The 17816-nt window shown below is 42.9% G+C and overlaps 1 protein-coding gene across 1 annotated transcript in view; it reads right to left on the bottom strand.

The window, feature by feature from the left end:
- Positions 1-7045, bottom strand: part of LOC311235036 (sodium-dependent neutral amino acid transporter B(0)AT2-like) — a gene marked incomplete at both ends in the record, with an annotated part of 32178 nt that extends 25133 nt beyond the window's left edge. Inside the window, 3 exons of the mRNA XM_084322348.1 lie at positions 4635-4755; positions 5555-5712; positions 6820-7045. Coding sequence (XP_084178474.1) covers positions 4635-4755; positions 5555-5712; positions 6820-7045 — 505 coding nt within the window. The remainder of the gene's footprint in view (positions 1-4634; positions 4756-5554; positions 5713-6819) is intronic.
- Between the last annotated feature and the right edge of the window lie 10771 nt (positions 7046-17816).

The following is a 17816-nucleotide window of genomic DNA, read 5'->3' as shown; positions in this document are numbered from 1 at the left end:
GTTGTCTCTGTGCGTGCAGTAGGCTTAGGGAACGCCTGCTCCGTTAGCTTAGCTTAGCTTAGCTTCATCACTGGAAGTGGGTCAGACTTGTACCCTCAAGTTCCCTACAGTGCCCTACAGTCACGAAAGGATCCGAACCGATTGAAGTTGATGGATACCATGATTTAAAATCCTCTTACCTTGACGATTAAAAGCCTCCCCAATTTAGAAAACAGTATTCCCATGGCTGGTGTTGATATTAGAGCTGCCGCGGTTACCGCATTAGCGCGGTATCGCTGTTACATCACGCCCACCGCAGAGTTTTTTTTTTTTTTTTTATCCACTTTTTCTCCCATTTTTCTATATTTACTCCCATCCCAATTTCGTATCATCCAATTCAACCCTCCCCTGTCACGAACGCTGTTTCTTGCCTCCCACAAGCCGGCTGCAATGTGGACTAAGTCATACATAGCACAAGTCCCCTCCGGTACTTGAGGTAACAGCAGTCGCATCTTTTCACCTGCGCAGCTCGATCTCTCAGTGGCGAGGAGTAACGCGTGGGAGGCTCACGCTGCCCCCGACACTTCCTGATTCTACTGCGCAGGCGCACCAACCGACCTGTAGGAGTCGCTGTCCACAACGCCCGATCCCCACCCATCAGTTTCCCACCCCCTAATACGGCCAATGTGTATTAGTATGAACGACCAGCTAAACTGAAAGCAATGTGGAGCGCTGGGCTCGAACAGGCGAGCCCAGCGTCTCTGTCATTCGTGGCGAGCGCCTTGCCCACTACACCACGTAGCCGCCCCACGCAGAGTTAAGCTGAATACCGCATCACTAGGGGTGGGAATCACCAGCTTCATCACGATACGATACGATATCGATTCTTTGGACAACGATACGATATTTGCCGATATCACAAAGTCTGCCACGATACGATTCTATTCGATTCAGGTGCCTGTGATCGATATGAGACGATATTATGTGCCCATTTAACACAATCAGTCACATTTAGATCAACTAAAAAAAGGCTACGGAAATATCAATTGACGTTTTTATTTTTGAGCTCTTCCAGACATTTAAATGAAAAACAATCTATTGTTTTTAATACAAATAGACCTCCTGTTCACTGTAAAGTGCCACGTTTTTATATATTGAGCTTTAAACTTTAAGTAAAATGTTTTGGAACTCACAACACGCAAGCTAAACCCCTTCCTCTCCCAAACCGTTCCTACAATTGTTTTATGTTGCATGATGATCATGTTTAAATATCAACATTATCTGTCCATCCTCAGTAAATAATATCAATATAATAATACTCACACACACACAGACAGAATGTCCCCTCTCCTCTCTCCGTTTCTCTCTCTTAGCTTAGTTAGCTTAAGCAGCTAATGTAACGTTAATTTAGGTCTGTCCACGCGACGTGGGCATAAAAGAATGGCGACGATGCAAAGCATGTTAGATGCATTTGACCCGTTGCGGGGAAAAAACTGCACAGACTTATATCGGGTCTCAAAATAGACGACTGAAGCCCTGCTCTCGCTCTGCTGTACAGAGCTAAACGGAGTTTCACAACACTGGCCGCAGGGCGGATATGACGTCGCCGGATTTTCAAAATAAGAGTATCGCAATATGAATCGATCTTTTTACGTTGCATCGATCCTATTTGATTATTGATAATAGATCGATATATCGATCTGGATCAATGTATCGTCCCACCCCTACGCATCACTGCTGTTTTTTATAATAATAAGAAGAAGAAGAAGAAGAAGAAGAAGAAGAAGAAGAAGAAGAAGAAGAAGAAGAAGAAGAAGAAGAAGAAGAAGAAGAAGAAGAAGAAGAAGAAGAAGAAGAAGAAGAAGAAGAAGAAGAAGAAGAAGAAGAAGAAGAAGAAGAAGAAGAAGAAGAAGAAGAAGAAGAAGAAGAGGGTCGGGGGGGGTAACCGCCGGGCGCTACCACCAGGGCTCGAGACTAACGATGTCGCGTCGTCCCCTGGACGATCAAATATTGATTTGGGACGGACATAAATCTTTGCTGGGACGCAAACGGGGACGGACGATTTTTTTTCTCTCACTGCCACACTCTGCTGACCGTCTTGCCCCTCCTCCTCCTCCTCCTCCTCCTCCTCCTCCTCCCCCTCCCAGACCCGTGGCATATTGTAAACAAAGGTTGTGGAAAAAAAGTCTGCACACCGTCTGCCGTGTTCCCAAGTTTAATTTACTTTAACACAACGTTTCGGCCTGTGGCCTTTTTCAAGTGTATTGTAAACAAACCCTCGAGTGCATGAGCACCGTCCTCAGAGCTCCTCTTTCAACATTTAACAAGCATTAAACAAAATGGCCCAGTCATCTATTCACTTTTGTTTAATACATGAGGCGTTGTCTAATGTTATCTAGCTACTGATAGCTCCTGATATCAACGTCTGATATAATCAGTTTGGTATTCATTTCGCAAGTGCTGGCTAGCGTTGGCTAACTAGCTATCGCTCGTGAGCTACCGAGCTAACGTTACTGTTTAAACAAAACTACACAGTCAACAATTTTTTGTTTAATACATGAGGCGTTGTCTAACTGGCTAGCTACTGATAGCTCCTGATATCAACAAATGCGCATTTCAGTTTAAGAATGATAGGGATGCAGCAGCATGAGACCTAGGTAGCTCACGTTTTAACGACCCAGTAAACTAAATAGTTCACTTTATTTAATACATGATGCATTGTCTATGTTGTCTGTGTTTCACTTTCAATAACGAATGCGTGCTTGCCGAATCCCAAACAATATTCATGCTGCAAAGTCATCCTCTAAAGATAGACATTTAGACTAGAGGCAGGCTATATGCTATAAAGAATAGACTACTAAAATAAAAAAAATTAAAATGCAAAAATTCAAACTTTTATTTTTTTTGTTACCACGGCGGTTTCAATAGCTTCGCAAATTTGTGCGGTAAGGAAAAAATCAATATCACGGCAGCCCTAGTTGATATACTGCTACTGTAGCTAACGAAAAACAACAACCGGACACTCAAGCAGATAACGAGGGTAACAACTTCCGGTCGGGGGGGGGGGGGGTTCCAAAATAAAAGTATAGCAGCGGAAATACGTTTATTTTGTACATTATCTAACGTTAACACGAACCTAAACTAACGTTACAACTAACCTAAAGTTAGTTTAGGTTTGTGTTAACGTTCGTGTCCACTTTCATTCTCTCCTCGGTTAGTAGCCCCTCCTTCTCCTGGGACAGAAATGCAGTCCTCGCCTCGGAATTCCGTTGCATAAGTGTATTTGACCATCGAAACGTGTATAGACATATACACTGGTAATCGCGATGGCGATGCAATCACTTGGAATTATTCTTTTAGAATACCTTCTGGCTAAGGTAAGGTACATTCTATGTCTATTTTACCGAATCTGAAACGTGTTTTTCTAACGATCACAGTTCTGTGTTTCACCGGATGAAAAACATGCTTGGCAAACGCGATCATAGTTTTGAGTTAAAACGACCCCCCCCCCCCAGATGATTTTGTGATGATACATATATACAAGTCATATACCTGTGATTTGGGAGTACCGTATTCAGGGTTTCAGGGGATCAGCCAGAACGGTTTGGGCTTATTGCACATAATGCGTTTCATCTTGCGATCTATGAAAAAAGACTGTATTATCTTGGAAATGCACGATGTTTTAGCGTGTAATAAACTACAAACTACAGCGTGTGGAAACAAACTATTATTCCCATGCTGGACTACAAGTAATGTTTGTCGAAATGGGCCACACCGTGTCTCTACAGCTATAATACAGAACACACACACAGCTTCGCAAACATAGTGCAACGACCACGGAAACGACTAGAAAGGCTGGCATTCTAAGGGTAAATGAACCAAACAGCGTGGCACTCAAAGTGCTAAGAGACCCACCATAGAGGTGTTCTTGTCCTCTTTAGTGGCGGGACGGGGGGATCTTTAGGGGGAGATCGCAGGTCAACAGTAGATGCCACACAGAAGTGTTATACATGTGAAAAGCTGGGAACCTGAAGACGGGAACCTTGACACAAGCACTGTGTCTCAAGTCTTTCTAGTCCTACTTCTGTCATAAACACTGTGTTTTGGTTAGGCGCCTATTTAGAATTCAGAGGGTATAAGGGCTCGGAACATGATGGAAGTGTGTAGGGCCGTACTGAATAGTTCGAAGCTTCATTCATAACGTTGACATTCAAATTCTAAATCAACATTTGAATAAAAAAAATATTTAATTATACTTTTTTTTGTCTATTCATTCTGTTTAAACGTGGTGGTCTGGGAGTTGGTTCTGGGTGGTGGTCTGGGAGGTGGTCTGGGAGTTGGTTCTGGGTGGTGGTCTGGGAGGTGGTCTCGGAGTTGGTTCTGGGTGGTGGTCTGGGAGGTGGTCAGGGAGGTGGTTCTGGGTGGTGGTCAGGGAGGTGGTCTGGGAGGTGGTCTGGGAGTTGGTTCTGGGAGGTGGTCAGGGAGGTGGTCTCGGAGTTGGTTCTGGGTGGTGGTCTGGGAGGTGGTTCTGGGTGGTGGTCAGGGAGGTGGTCTGGGAGGTGGTCTGGGAGTTGGTTCTGGGAGGTGGTCAGGGAGGTGGTCAGGGAGGTGGTCGGGGAGGTGGTTCTTGGAGGTGGTCTGGGGGGTTTGTTTACCTGTCACGTTGCCCTGCTCGGGACACTCGCTCCAAGGCAACGGGGACTGGAAGGAGTTCCCGAGATAGAAGAGGCTCCAGGCGATGATCACGTTGTAGTACAGCGCCACAAAGAAGCACACCTGGGGGGGGGAGGGGGGGGGAGCGGCGGAGAATCAGATGCCCCAGTTATTCAGACGACTTCGCCAAAACAGAAAGTGAAAATGAACACGGAGGGGATATGAACATCGCGGGAGCAAAAGGTTATATGTGGTAGGACGTGTATGATATGAAAAACGATGTGATTTGGGCGGCTGAGTGGCGCAGTGGGCAAGGCGCTCGCCACTAACGCAGGAGATGCTGGGTTCGAGTCCAGCTCTCGGCGTTGCTACCGGCTAGGCTGGTCGTTCATACTAACACAATTGGCAGTGTTAGAGGGTGGGAAAGCTGGTGGGTGGGGATTGGACGTTGTGGACAGCGACTCCTACAGGTCGGTTGGCTGACGCCGGTACAGCGGAAACAGGAAGTATCGGGGGCAGCGTGAGCAACGTGTTACTCCTCACCACTGAGAGTTCGAGCTGCTGCGGTGAAAAGATGTGACAGGCTGCCTCCCCGTGTACCGGAGGGGACACGTGATGCAAGGCTTCTATCCTCACTACAGCCGACCAGTGGGAGGCATAGTCTAGAAACGTTCAATACAGGGGAGGGAAGAATTGGATAATACGAAAAAAATTGGGATGGGAGAAAAAAATTTAAAAATAAGGAGAAAAATTGGATAAAAAAAACGATGTGATTTAATGTTCTGTGCCTTACCTTGACTTTTGTCTGTTTTGCTGCTGTCTATTTTATACTTCAAAAATGCCATACAAATAAAGTGTATTATTATTATTATTATTAAAGTACACAGTATACACAGGTACAGTATACATATAGACGTCTCACCACGCAGCTGGAGTACCCGACCCCGGACAGCTTGGGGGAGATGTGTTTCCACACGCCGATGCTGCCCTGCCGGATGGACTGGCCGGCGGCCAGCTCCAGGAAGAACAGGGGGATGCCCACCACCAGCATCAGCAGCACGTAGAGCAGGAGGAAGGCCCCTGGTGGTGAGCAGAGGTCAGTAGGTCATAGGGCTGTCACATTATTTTCGAATTTCGAATTTAATTAAAAATTTACATAAAAACACGAGATTCGAACTTGAAGGGAGACATTTTAATTAAAATAATTTTTTAATAAAAAAACGGTCACGTCATATAGGTGAGACTGTGCTGAAAAGAATGATACCAAACATACCATGGTAAACTTAGAAAATAGCTTAGACTTTGTTTAGGTTTAGGTTGTTTTTTACACTGAAATTCGAATGAGATTTTTTGTTAAAGTGACAGCCCTAGTAGGTCACGCATAATAATGGTGGGTGTTTGTTCTTGATTTATTGTGATGTTTCTACTTGACTTGTTTAAAGAAGACTTGTCTGGCCCATGCATGGGGACATTACCGTGTGATTTCGGGCTTTACAAATACATGTTATTTGATTTACCTTTACCTCCATCTTTCTCTCTCCCCCTACCTTTACCTCTATCTCTCTTTACCTCTCTCTCTCTTTGCCTCTCTCTCTTTATCTCTCTCTACCTTTACCTCCATCTTTGTGTCCAAAGTGTCCACACTTTCATGTGTCACCCATCTCTCGCATGTGTGTGTCCTATGTGTCGCCCATCTCTCGCATGTGTGTGTCCTATGTGTCACCCATCTCTCGCATGTGTGTGTCCTATGTGTCGCCCATCTCTCGCATGTGTGTGTGTGTCCTATGTGTCGCCCATCTCTCGCATGTGTGTGTGTCCTATGTGTCGCCTATCTCTCGCATGTGTGTGTGTCCTATGTGTCGCCCATCTCTCGCATGTGTGTGTGTCCTATGTGTCACCCATCTCTCGCATGTGTGTGTGTGTCCTATGTGTCGCCTATCTCTCGCATGTGTGTGTGTCCTATCTGTCACCCATCTCTCGCATGTGTGTGTGTGTCCTATGTGTTGCCCATCTCTCGCATGTGTGTGTCCTATGTGTCACCCATCTCTCGCATGTGTGTGTGTCCTATGTGTCGCCCATCTCTCGCATGTGTGTGTGTGTGTGTGTGTGTTCGCTGCATGACGATGTAGCAATGTGCTAGAAATAAAGACTTCTCCAAAGTCCAGGTACATAATAAGACCCCCTCACCTCCTCCGTTCTGGTGGCACAGGTAGGGGAACCGCCACACGTTGCCCAGTCCAACACTGAAGCCCACCTGCGCCAGGAAGTATTCCACCTTACTGTTCCATCCATCCCTGGCAGGGGGCTCGGGCGGGCTCTGCTGGCCCTCCGTGCAGGCCCCATTCGCCCCCGAGTCCAGGACTCCTGTTGTCGTCGTTTGGTCGTCGTCGCTGGGCAAGGGCTGCTTCTCCATCTGAGAGGGAAGCGTGGTGGAACCAAACTCGTCAGTTATGATCGTGGACGGATCTTCGTGATCAATATAGGTTTAGTGGTGAAATACGTTTTACAAAGTACATGTAGGTTAAATGAGCTTGGGCTGAGAGGAGTGCTCTCCTCCTGGCCAGCTGGGAGACACTGAGGAAGAGACGGGGGCAGAGCGTAACCCTGCAAGGCCCAGTTTTATAATAAAAAAAATAGTATAAATTAGGGATGTCCCATATTATTTATTTACCCAGGTAAGCAAGTAAGAAGAAATTATTATTTTATTTATTGTCAAATATGCATAATGTTGTGTTAATTACACGACAAGAGATATGTAATGTTAATTACCTGAAATTATTCCGTTTTTGGGGGGGAAACCCTGCATATATCGGTATCGGTTGATATCGGTATCGGAAATTAAGAGTTGGACAATATCCAAAAAAAGCCAATATCGAGCATCCCTAGTATAAATCATTTGTTTTCCTGTTCTTTTTTCACCTAAACATCATCAGTGGATCCTATTGTTTAGTCTTGCAATGCCATTGGCCAGGATATTTGCATATAAGTACCCCCCACAGAGGCAGGAAACTTCACAACTTCAAAATCCGAGCGAACAACTCTCCTTTTCACTGGATGGGATTCCTCACAAAAAAGTAAGTAAAATGCCTGTAATATTTATTTTGGGTGATCATTAGAATGTCTAGAACATGTACATGTTATTATTGTTAAATATATCCCCCAATGTAAATTAGAGCATGTTTTCTACTAGTTGTGTTTATACAACAGTGGGAGAGTGTGGTAGCTATTTTTACCAATGGCACCTGTTCACCTGTGGAGTCTTAGTTTTCACAATACATTTATACAGTTATATGTGTATTTCCCCCACATTGCATTACTATATATATAGTGTAGGCTATATGTGCATTTTTACTTTAATTTCTAATTTCCAATAATATTTGTAAGTAACCATTGTAACCAATTTGTATTTTGTAACCAATTGTACTTGAAGACAAATATACTGCATTAGCTTATAAAATGTCATAGCCTACAATGTTTTAGCATTCGGTTTGTGGTAATTTAGCAATCGGTTTGTTGTAATTTTTTGTGTGGGGGTTGCCCAGTCATCATTGTTCGTGTGTAGTGCTGTGACAAACTGTCAAAAAGGGCTTTAGTTTTTGAGATACCCCTACCGGAGGTAGAACAAAACACAACCGTGTTTTTCCTCATCTCTAAGGTCTCCCATATATGAAATGGATTCTTGTATAAAAATATTTTACTGCAAAACTTGTTAAATTGATAGATATTGTTATACACCCCCAAAGGAAAAAACAACCAAAATATAGCCTGGCCATATGGGAGTTGAGACATATAAACTCATGTAGATTAATAATACAAGCTCCAAGAGCTTTCAAACTTGGCATGCTAGATGTCAGACAGTTGCTTGACCTAATAGAAAAACCTGGATGTGAATATCTTTATGCATGTAGGAAATATCTACCTAGGCCTAACAAAAATAATAGTTGGTTTCAGGTTGCCGACCGACCCTGCCGATTTAGGTGCGACCCAATATATTTTATGAGTTTTTAAAAAAAAACTATTAAAAAAAAAAAAAAAAAAAAATTTTTTTTTTTTTTTAAGAATAAAGTTTCATAGAAATCTTAGTCAAACATTTAGTATTATGGATATTAAACATGCTGGCAGAGTACATGCATCCATGTTGTTGTGAACATTTTAATTAAATAAAGAAATTCCCTATCCATAGTCGCCGTGGGAAAGAATAAAATAAAAAAATAAAATAAAATAAATTCCCTACCTACCCATGGCCAAACTGACAACCAACCTGAAACCAACTATTAATTTTGTTAGGCCCTATGTACACATACTTAAAATAAGCGGAAATGTAAAAAATTTATATCTATGCAGAATGTTCTCATTTACTTTGTAGTAGCTCTGCCATGGATTGTCATAGAAACACAGATGAGGGCTTTCTCGGAAAGGTGTGGTTGTGCTGAATCCAGCAATACCACATGTGTAAATATAGCATGCATGGTCAGGAAGTTACATCAGTAAATGTATGAGGTGTCCTAAATGAAAGAAAATGAAACATTGACATAATGAAGTCTTCAGTCCAAAGCCCATTATCAGTGGTGAGAAGTTTTCATTAATTCATTCACACACACTGTTTCAACTCACCACCCCCGCATCATATTGTAGTCTAGTCTGTCTTCAAACTTCCACTCCTCTCGAAACTTGTTTATATTTGAATATCATCATTATCTGTCCATCCTCAGTTTACTATAATATACTCCTGTCCTGAGTCCTGACTAGTGACTTCATCGTCTTTCCAAACGCACGCACGCACACACACACACAGGGAAGGGGAGAGAGTGCCCCCCCATTTCCCTTTCCACACTGTGTCTGCTGGCTCTGCGCCTCTGATCAGGATTAGCTTGTTAGCTTGCTAACGGTGTAGTGATTGTAATGGTACATACACGTTAATTTCGGGCGATGTGCGCATAAAGGAATGGCGACGGTGCAAAGCATGTAGATGCATTTGACCCGTTGCGAGAAAGAAAAAACACCACGGACTTATTTCGGGACGTGAGGCGCACTGCTGTGTTAACGCAGCAGTGCGCACCAACCGACCAACGCGCTGCTCCTTGCAGAAGGGCGGATAGGGCGGATACGACTCGTCGAGTTGTCACAAGAGTTTTTTCAAAATAAGAGTATCATATGCACCTGAACGTTGCTAGCTTTCGGAGCCTAGCTGGAGCTGCGCGTGGGCAGAAATGAGACCCGCTACAGGATTTTCAAAATAAGAGTATCTATATGAACCGAATCCCTATCGCACCAGTGCTACTGAAGTAAATCCATCCATCGCACAGACAGCTGTTGCTGTAGCACGTGCGATATATATGTTGCACTGTACACCCCTGCAATGCAATTTTGTGTTTTCCCTCAATATCTCTGCAATGCCTGCGAGTTACCAGTAACTGTATTTGTCATACCATGACAATTCACGACAACTTTTAAAACGGATCAATTTATATTTATAAATCGCATTCAGGAAATTTTTGCGTCAGTGAAGGCATGCTCTCCGTGGAGGAATGGGAGGAGGGGACAGGGGAGGCGCAGAGCAAACGGCTGTTCACCAATACATTTACACATTCCTGCATCACATACAGTAACTTTGTATTGTTTTATCCACGGAAGATTTGCAAACCTTTTGTTCCAGAGACAAAAGCCACAGAGTGGGCAATCAAGAGACACTGGCTAAGTTGATTTGACACCCTCGGTGCATCAGTCTCTCCCCTGAGCTGCGTCTCTACAATTCGTAGCCGCATTTCTGCAGACCCCTCTCTGATTGGTTGAACTCCATTTTTGCAGACCCCTCCCATTTCTGCAGACCCCTCTCTGATTGGTTGAGCGAAGCCCCTCTCTGATTGGCCCCCCGCATGAGCCGAGACAAGCTCCTCTAGCCAGGAGTCGAAACTCCGTTAACTCCAGAGAGAGAGGCTGAACGCAATTTATACGCATGGAAGTATTGATTACGCCATAACGAATCATTAAAAGATATATACCGTTAACTATGTTGTGTGTGCCTTTACACATGTTGGATAGGATTATGTAATTGGTTTGTATAGCGTCGCGTATAACGTTATTTCGCGTGACTTCACGGTTTATTCACATTTCACAATTCATCGTCTTGTTTACATCAGGGTCCCCCATGTTCAATTCATGATAACATATATGACATACAGGTAGACAGATGGACAGTACTGCTACATCTAGACATTTATGACATACCAGATTTTGAACTTGTGGTAGGCCTAGACATTTTCAATTCATCGTCTTGTTTACATCAGGGTCCCCCATGTTCAATTCATGATAACATATATGACATACAGGTAGACAGATAGACAGTACTGCTACATCTAGACATTTATGACATACCAGATTTACAAATACAGTACTGTTTGTGATACAAAAAGAGTCCAGAAAAGAAAGGCTATACATTTGACGAACCCACCTCACCCCTGCCCACTTTGCCAACCTAGGATGGCTTAGAGTAGACGACAGAGTACAGCAACTTGCAATGGGCCTGGTCTACAAGATACACTATACGACCGGGGTGCCCATGTACATGTCAAAATACTTCCCAAAGGTCAGTGAATACCACAACCACTACACCAGAGGAAGCTCAACAAATTATGTTAAACCCAGATTCGGCTCAAACAAGGGACTAAACACGTTTCGCAATTATGCCACAACAATGTGGAACGCCCTACCCAAAGCTGTAAAGGAATGTGAATCCCTGCCCACATTCAAAACCGCCCTTAAAGAGCACCTACGGGAGGCTGCAATTCGAAACTGGCCACCGTAAATGCCCAAAACCCCCACCACCTCCTAATAGACAGTCTCCTCCCCACCGCATGTATATATTCCCTCCCCGCCGTATGTATATTTCCCTCCCACCCACCCACCCCCTCCTAATGTACAGTCCCCTCCCCATCATATGTATATACTCTGTCAGGATCTAGGGGTAACAGTACTGTATATTTGAATACCGCCTATGTCACAAATGTATCAGTACTAAATACCTATATGTCCCTATGCCATAAATGTCATGTATGTTGTGTATGTCATAAATGTCTATATGAATTGAAAATGGGGGACCCTGATGGAAACAAGACACACGTCTTTCTCAGGTCTGCATCCCTTTAACAATTGTATGTATTGAGCCGTACTGTATTGTACCCATTCTGCAATCTGTTAAATAAAGTTTTCATTCATTCATTCATTCACGTAGAAACTGTACATTGGAGGAGGTTGGGTGGGTGGGGGGGACTATACATTGCTTCTTCTAAGTGTCTATGCTTTTTTTTGTCAGTATTTACTGGCTTTCAAAAAAATAACATCGTGTTGCTTGTGTGTTGAAGGACTTTTACCGAAGGGTTACACATATCATGTCTGCACGTACAGACGTGCGGTGAACCCATCCTGGACCTGCGTTGACCATACCTCTTTTGAGGCCACTGTGTGAATGACTCACCAGTCTGAGGAGGAGATCCTGGTGTGGGCAAGGTCGATGCAGGTCACCTGGAGAGTGGCCCATACATATATGTCATATATGTTATCATGAATTGAACATGGGGGACCCTGATGTAAACAAGACGATGAATTGAAAATGTGTAGGCCTACCACAAGTTCAAAATCTGGTATGTCATAAATGTCTAGATGTAGCAGTACTGTCCATCTGTCTACCTGTATCTGAACCAAAATCTGCATATGGCTCGCCGACAACAAACTATCATTACACATGGGCCAAACAGAGTCCATTCTCTTCGGTTCAAATAACAAACTCAGCAAGACCGACGGCTTCTCGGTTACAGTGGGTGACAATATTATCACAAGGAAAGATGAAATTACCTACCTGGGTTCCATCCTAGAGGCTAATCTTTCCTGTGACAAAATGGCATCCAATGTAATAAAAAAAGTCAACCAACGAACGCGATTCTTGTACCGGATCTCCTCTCTGGTAAACAAGAATACCCTGAAGACTCTAGCAGGAGCACTCATTCAAGGGTACTACGACTATGCTTGCACCTCATGGTACCAAAGCACCTCAAAGGCACTAAAAAACAAATTACAAACATCTCAAAACAAGCTAGTCAGACTACTACTTGACCTGACTCCTAGAACCCACCTCACCCCTGCCCACTTTGACAACCTAGGATGGCTTAGAGTAGACGACAGAGTACAGCAACTTGCAATGGGCCTGGTCTACAAGATACACTACGCGACCAAGGTACCCATGTACATGTCAAAATACTTTCCAAAGGTCAGTGAATACCACGATCACAACACCAGAGGGAGCTCCACAAATCATGTAAAACCCAGATTCGGCTCAAACAAGGGACTAAACACGTTTAGCAATTATGCCACATCAATGTGGAACGCCCTACCTAAAGCTGTAAAGGAATGTGAATCACTACCCACCTTCAAAAACACTCTCAAAAAACACCTACGTGAGACTGCAATTCGAAACTGGCCCCTACAAATGTCCTAACCTAGTTGTACAGTAAATGACCAAGTAAGGCTTTGTCAATATTCCAATGTACAGTGTAAAATGTGTGTGTGTCCCCTTCCCAACCCCCCCCCCCCCCCCCCCCACCTCCAATGTACAGCCCTCACCCAACCCACCCAAACCCACCCAACCAACCTCCTCCAATGTACAGTTTCTATGCCAAATGTATATACACTCCTTTTCTGGACACTTTTGTATCACAAACAGTACTGTATTTGCAAATCTGATATGTCATAAATGTATAGATGTAGCAGTACTGTCTATCTGTATGTCATGTATGTCATATATGTTATGATGAATTGAAAATGGGGGACCCTGATGTAAACAAGACGAAAGTCTTTCTCTGGTCTGCATCCCCTTAACAATTGTATGTATTGAGCTGTACTGTACTGTACCCATTCTGCAATCTGTTAATAAACTTTTCAATCAATCAATCAATGTATGTCATATATGTTATCATGAATTGAACATGGGGGACCCTGATGTAAACAAGACGATGAATTGAAAATGTCTAGGCCTACCACAAGTTCAAAATCTGGTATGTCATAAATGTCTAAATGTAGCAGTACTGTCCATCTGTCTACCTGTATGTCATATATGTTATCATGAATTGAACATGGGGGACCCTGATGTAAACAAGATGATGAATTGAAAATGTCTAGGCTAATAAACAACTTGTGACAAATAACTCTTGACTTGACCACCAGCCTCTCTCTCTTAAGGCATTAACTGGGTTAATTAATCTAAATGTTATATTGTAACTGTCTAGTTATTGATTGATTGAATTGATTGAAAACTTTATTAACAGATTGCAGAATGGGTATACAGTACACAGTACAGCTCAATACATACAATTGTTAAGGGAATGCAGACCCCAGAGAAAGACTTTCGTCTTGTTTACATCAGGGTCCCCCATTTTCAATTCATCGTAACATATGACATACAGATAGACAACTGGGTTAATCTAAATGTTACATTGTACAGTAAGTGGGGAGTGTAAACAAGTTGACCGCTGGCTGTGTTGTGAAATGTGAATAAACCGTGAAGTCACGCGAAATAACGTTATACGCGACGCTATACAAACCAATTACATAATCCTATCCAACATGTGTAAAGGCACACACAACATATTCCAGTTAACGGTATATTTTTTTAATGATTCGTTATGGCGTAATCAATACTTCCATGCGTATAAATTGCGTTCAGCCTCTCTCTCTGGAGTTAACGGAGTTTCGACTCCTGGCTAGAGGAGCTTGTCTCGGCTCATGCGGGGGGCCAATCAGAGAGGGGCTTCGCTCAACCAATCAGAGAGGGGTCTGCAGAAATGGGAGGGGTCTGCAAAAATAGAGTTCAACCAATCAGAGAGGGGTCTGCAGAAATGCGGCTACGAATTGTAGAGACGCCCCTGAGCTCTGAGCTTTATCCGGTCACTGTTCTTATTCTTCTTTGGGTCGCAACCGTCTCCCGGTCTGACTTCCTGTGATAACGTTCTAATCTACACTGCTGCCACCTGTCGTCACGGAGGGGAATTGCAGCCATTTTGTAAAAATTAATAAGTACAAAATACGTGCCAATTCCGTGAACAGGGCGTGAAGAAGGTTGAAAAACAGGAGAATCTCGGGAAAAACGGGAGGGTTGACAGCTATGATTGGCGGGCAATAACGACTTACACCATTTATGGCGCACAAACACAAACACGCACCGCACATCCTCACTTGCACTCTCAACACAGTACACACACTACAAAAAAGGTCACTTTAAAAACACAACTGTATATTTGTATTATTATTGTATATAGTACTTATTACCTTTATTGCTTACGCTTAGCATTGTATTTTATTCGTATTACTTTTCATCATGTCTATTCTATTTTATTATCTATTCTATTTTATTATTTGTATTTTTGCACAATCAAGACGGCATGGTCAACTTCATTTCACTTCATGCCTCGTGTGTATGTACAGTATGTGACAAATAAATCTCTTGAATCTTGAAAAGAGATTCCTCCACAATCAGGAGCGATGATGGCATCGATGCATTAATTAATAATGCAAAAACTATTACACTCACTGGGCTTAAAAGAACAATACAATTGTTCACCTGGAAATACAATCACGTGTCAGATAACGTAGCTCAGTTTGAGGAAGATTATAAACATTGCACTTTCCAGAGATTGAGTAAATATTTGCAACCAAGAGTGTAATAACAAAGTAATACAATAAAAATCTTTAAATCACGTTTTCTGGCCTGTGGTATTTCTGCCAGCTAGGTCAAATTCCTGTAACATTAGTCGTTTGAGTTTCACTTGTGAACAGCATCGCTTTTGTTCTCACTAACCATGACCAACTATGGGTCTTGCTCACACTGAAAGTGCCACTAATAACCGAACCTGACACAATCAACGCAAATTGTTGCTTCATCAAATTTGCACACCTGACACCTTATTAACAGATTGCAGAATGGGTACAATACAGTACAGCTCAATACACACAATTGTTAAGGGGATGCAGACCAGAGAAAGACGTGTGTGTTGTTTACATCAGGGACCCCCATTTTCAATTCATCATAACATAATATGACATACAGATACAGTACTGTTACATCCAGACATGTATGACATAGATAGAAAGACATACAGTACTGTTTAGGAGACAGAGATCATAAAAGAAAATGTATACATTCGAGGGGGAAGAAACTGTACATTGGAGGGGGTTGGGTGGGGGTTTGAACATTTACCGGGGCCAGTTTCGAATAACGTTAACTACGTTACGAGTTTTGATTGATAACTTTATTAACAGATTGCAGACTGGGTACAATACAGTACAGCTCAATACACACAATTGTTATGGGGATGCAGACCAGAGAAAGACTTTCGTCTTGTTTACATCAGGGTCCCCCATTTTCAATTCATCATAACATATTGATTGATTGAAAAGTGTATTAACAGATTGCAGAATGGGTACAGTACAGCTCAATACATATGACATACAGATAGACAGTACTGTTACATCTATACATGATTTATGACATATCAGATTTACAAATACAGTACTGTTTGTGATACAAAAAGAGTCTAAAAAAGAGAGTATATACATTTGACGAAGAAACTGTACATTAGGAGGTTGGTGGGGTTGGGTAACGATACTAACGTTCGAGTACTGTCCATCTGTATGTCATATATGATGAATTGGAAATGGGGGACCCTGATGTAAACAAGACGAAAGTCTTTCTCTGGTCTGCATCCCCTTAACAACTGTACTGTACCCATTCTGCAACAATTTTCAATCAATCAACGTAACGTTAGTTTAACGCTATGAAGCCTTTCCCTCAAGCAAGCAAGAATGCATTACATACATACTGTAAGTACATACATATATATACATACATACTGTTAGTGTTACTGTATGGACCACGGTACATCCATCCATACATACCACCACGAGGAGACACACGCACCGCTCGAGGCAAGAGGAAGATGATGACGCTACTCTGGTCTTCGCGCCAGGAGCGCGTGCAACAATTGTGTTTTGAACTAAGTTACGTCACCAAGAGTTGTTATCCAAAACGTTACTACTGTATAACGATATTATACTAATGTCGAGGTCACGTGAGGATACAAACTAACAACCGCGTTTTCCAAATCCTGCCGCTTGGAAAAGGTTCGCGCGCGACACGCGGAGGCGGTATACTGTACTGTAGAGGCTGTCTGCTTTCTTCCGCATGATGCAACGATGAGAGCCACGCCCATCGCCACACACACAAAGCCTACTGGCTCCTCCCCCTCGATCAGAACCACGCCCACCGCAACACACACAAAGCATCCTGGCCCCTCCTCGATCAAAACCACGCCCACCGCCACACACAAAGCCTCCTGGCTCCTCCCCCTCCTCGCAATTAGAAACACGTCACACTTTGCAGACTGTGACGTACTGGCTGCCCTACGCGTGTGTGTGTCCTCCAAAAAGCTAAATTTCGTTTATTTTCCAGATAACTCATCATCATGTCTGTTGATGTGAAGCCAGGTGACATGATGCTGCTGTGTAATAACAGTTTACACTGTTTATTTCCCCCTCATATTTTATCTTCAGATCTAATTTGATTGCCTATATTTATGTATTTCTACTATTATACCCTGCCGATACGATACCTGTACTGTACCCCCCCTCCCCCATGCTGACATGACGCTCGAATTTCACCAAGGGGATCAATAAGGAATATCTTATCTTAATGATCAGTGTAGGACCTGTAATAATGAGATCCCTGATTGCTTTTCAACACGTGGCAACTTCCGTCGCCCAGTGGTATTATTAGTGGCACTCATTTAAAAAGCTTGCCAGCTTGGATACCCTCACTTTACTTAAATTTTTTTCTTTTCAGTTTACAAGAAAATAAAGATTTAACTGATGCAATAGTGTACTGTTGACTGCCATGCGCTAATATGTAAAGGAATTCACACATTACTTCTTTTTCAAACCCTATTATTTCAGGGCAAAGGCACACACACACACACACACACACGCATACATGATTACATACATGATGTATATATACCATAATTTATACAGGCTCCATCAGAACACATGTTCTTAGTAGAGGAGTCAAATTCATTAAACCACAGTGCACAGCGGTCTGTCTGCCACGTATATAAGCCTACAGTCAAATACGACATAATAAT

The sequence above is a fragment of the Notolepis coatsorum genome (assembly GCF_963971535.1).
Source record: "Notolepis coatsorum genome assembly, chromosome: 10".
Lineage (NCBI taxonomy): Eukaryota > Metazoa > Chordata > Actinopteri > Aulopiformes > Paralepididae > Notolepis > Notolepis coatsorum.
The sequence above is the reverse complement of the archived record's forward strand: the minus strand, read 5'-3'. Positions and strand labels throughout refer to the sequence as shown.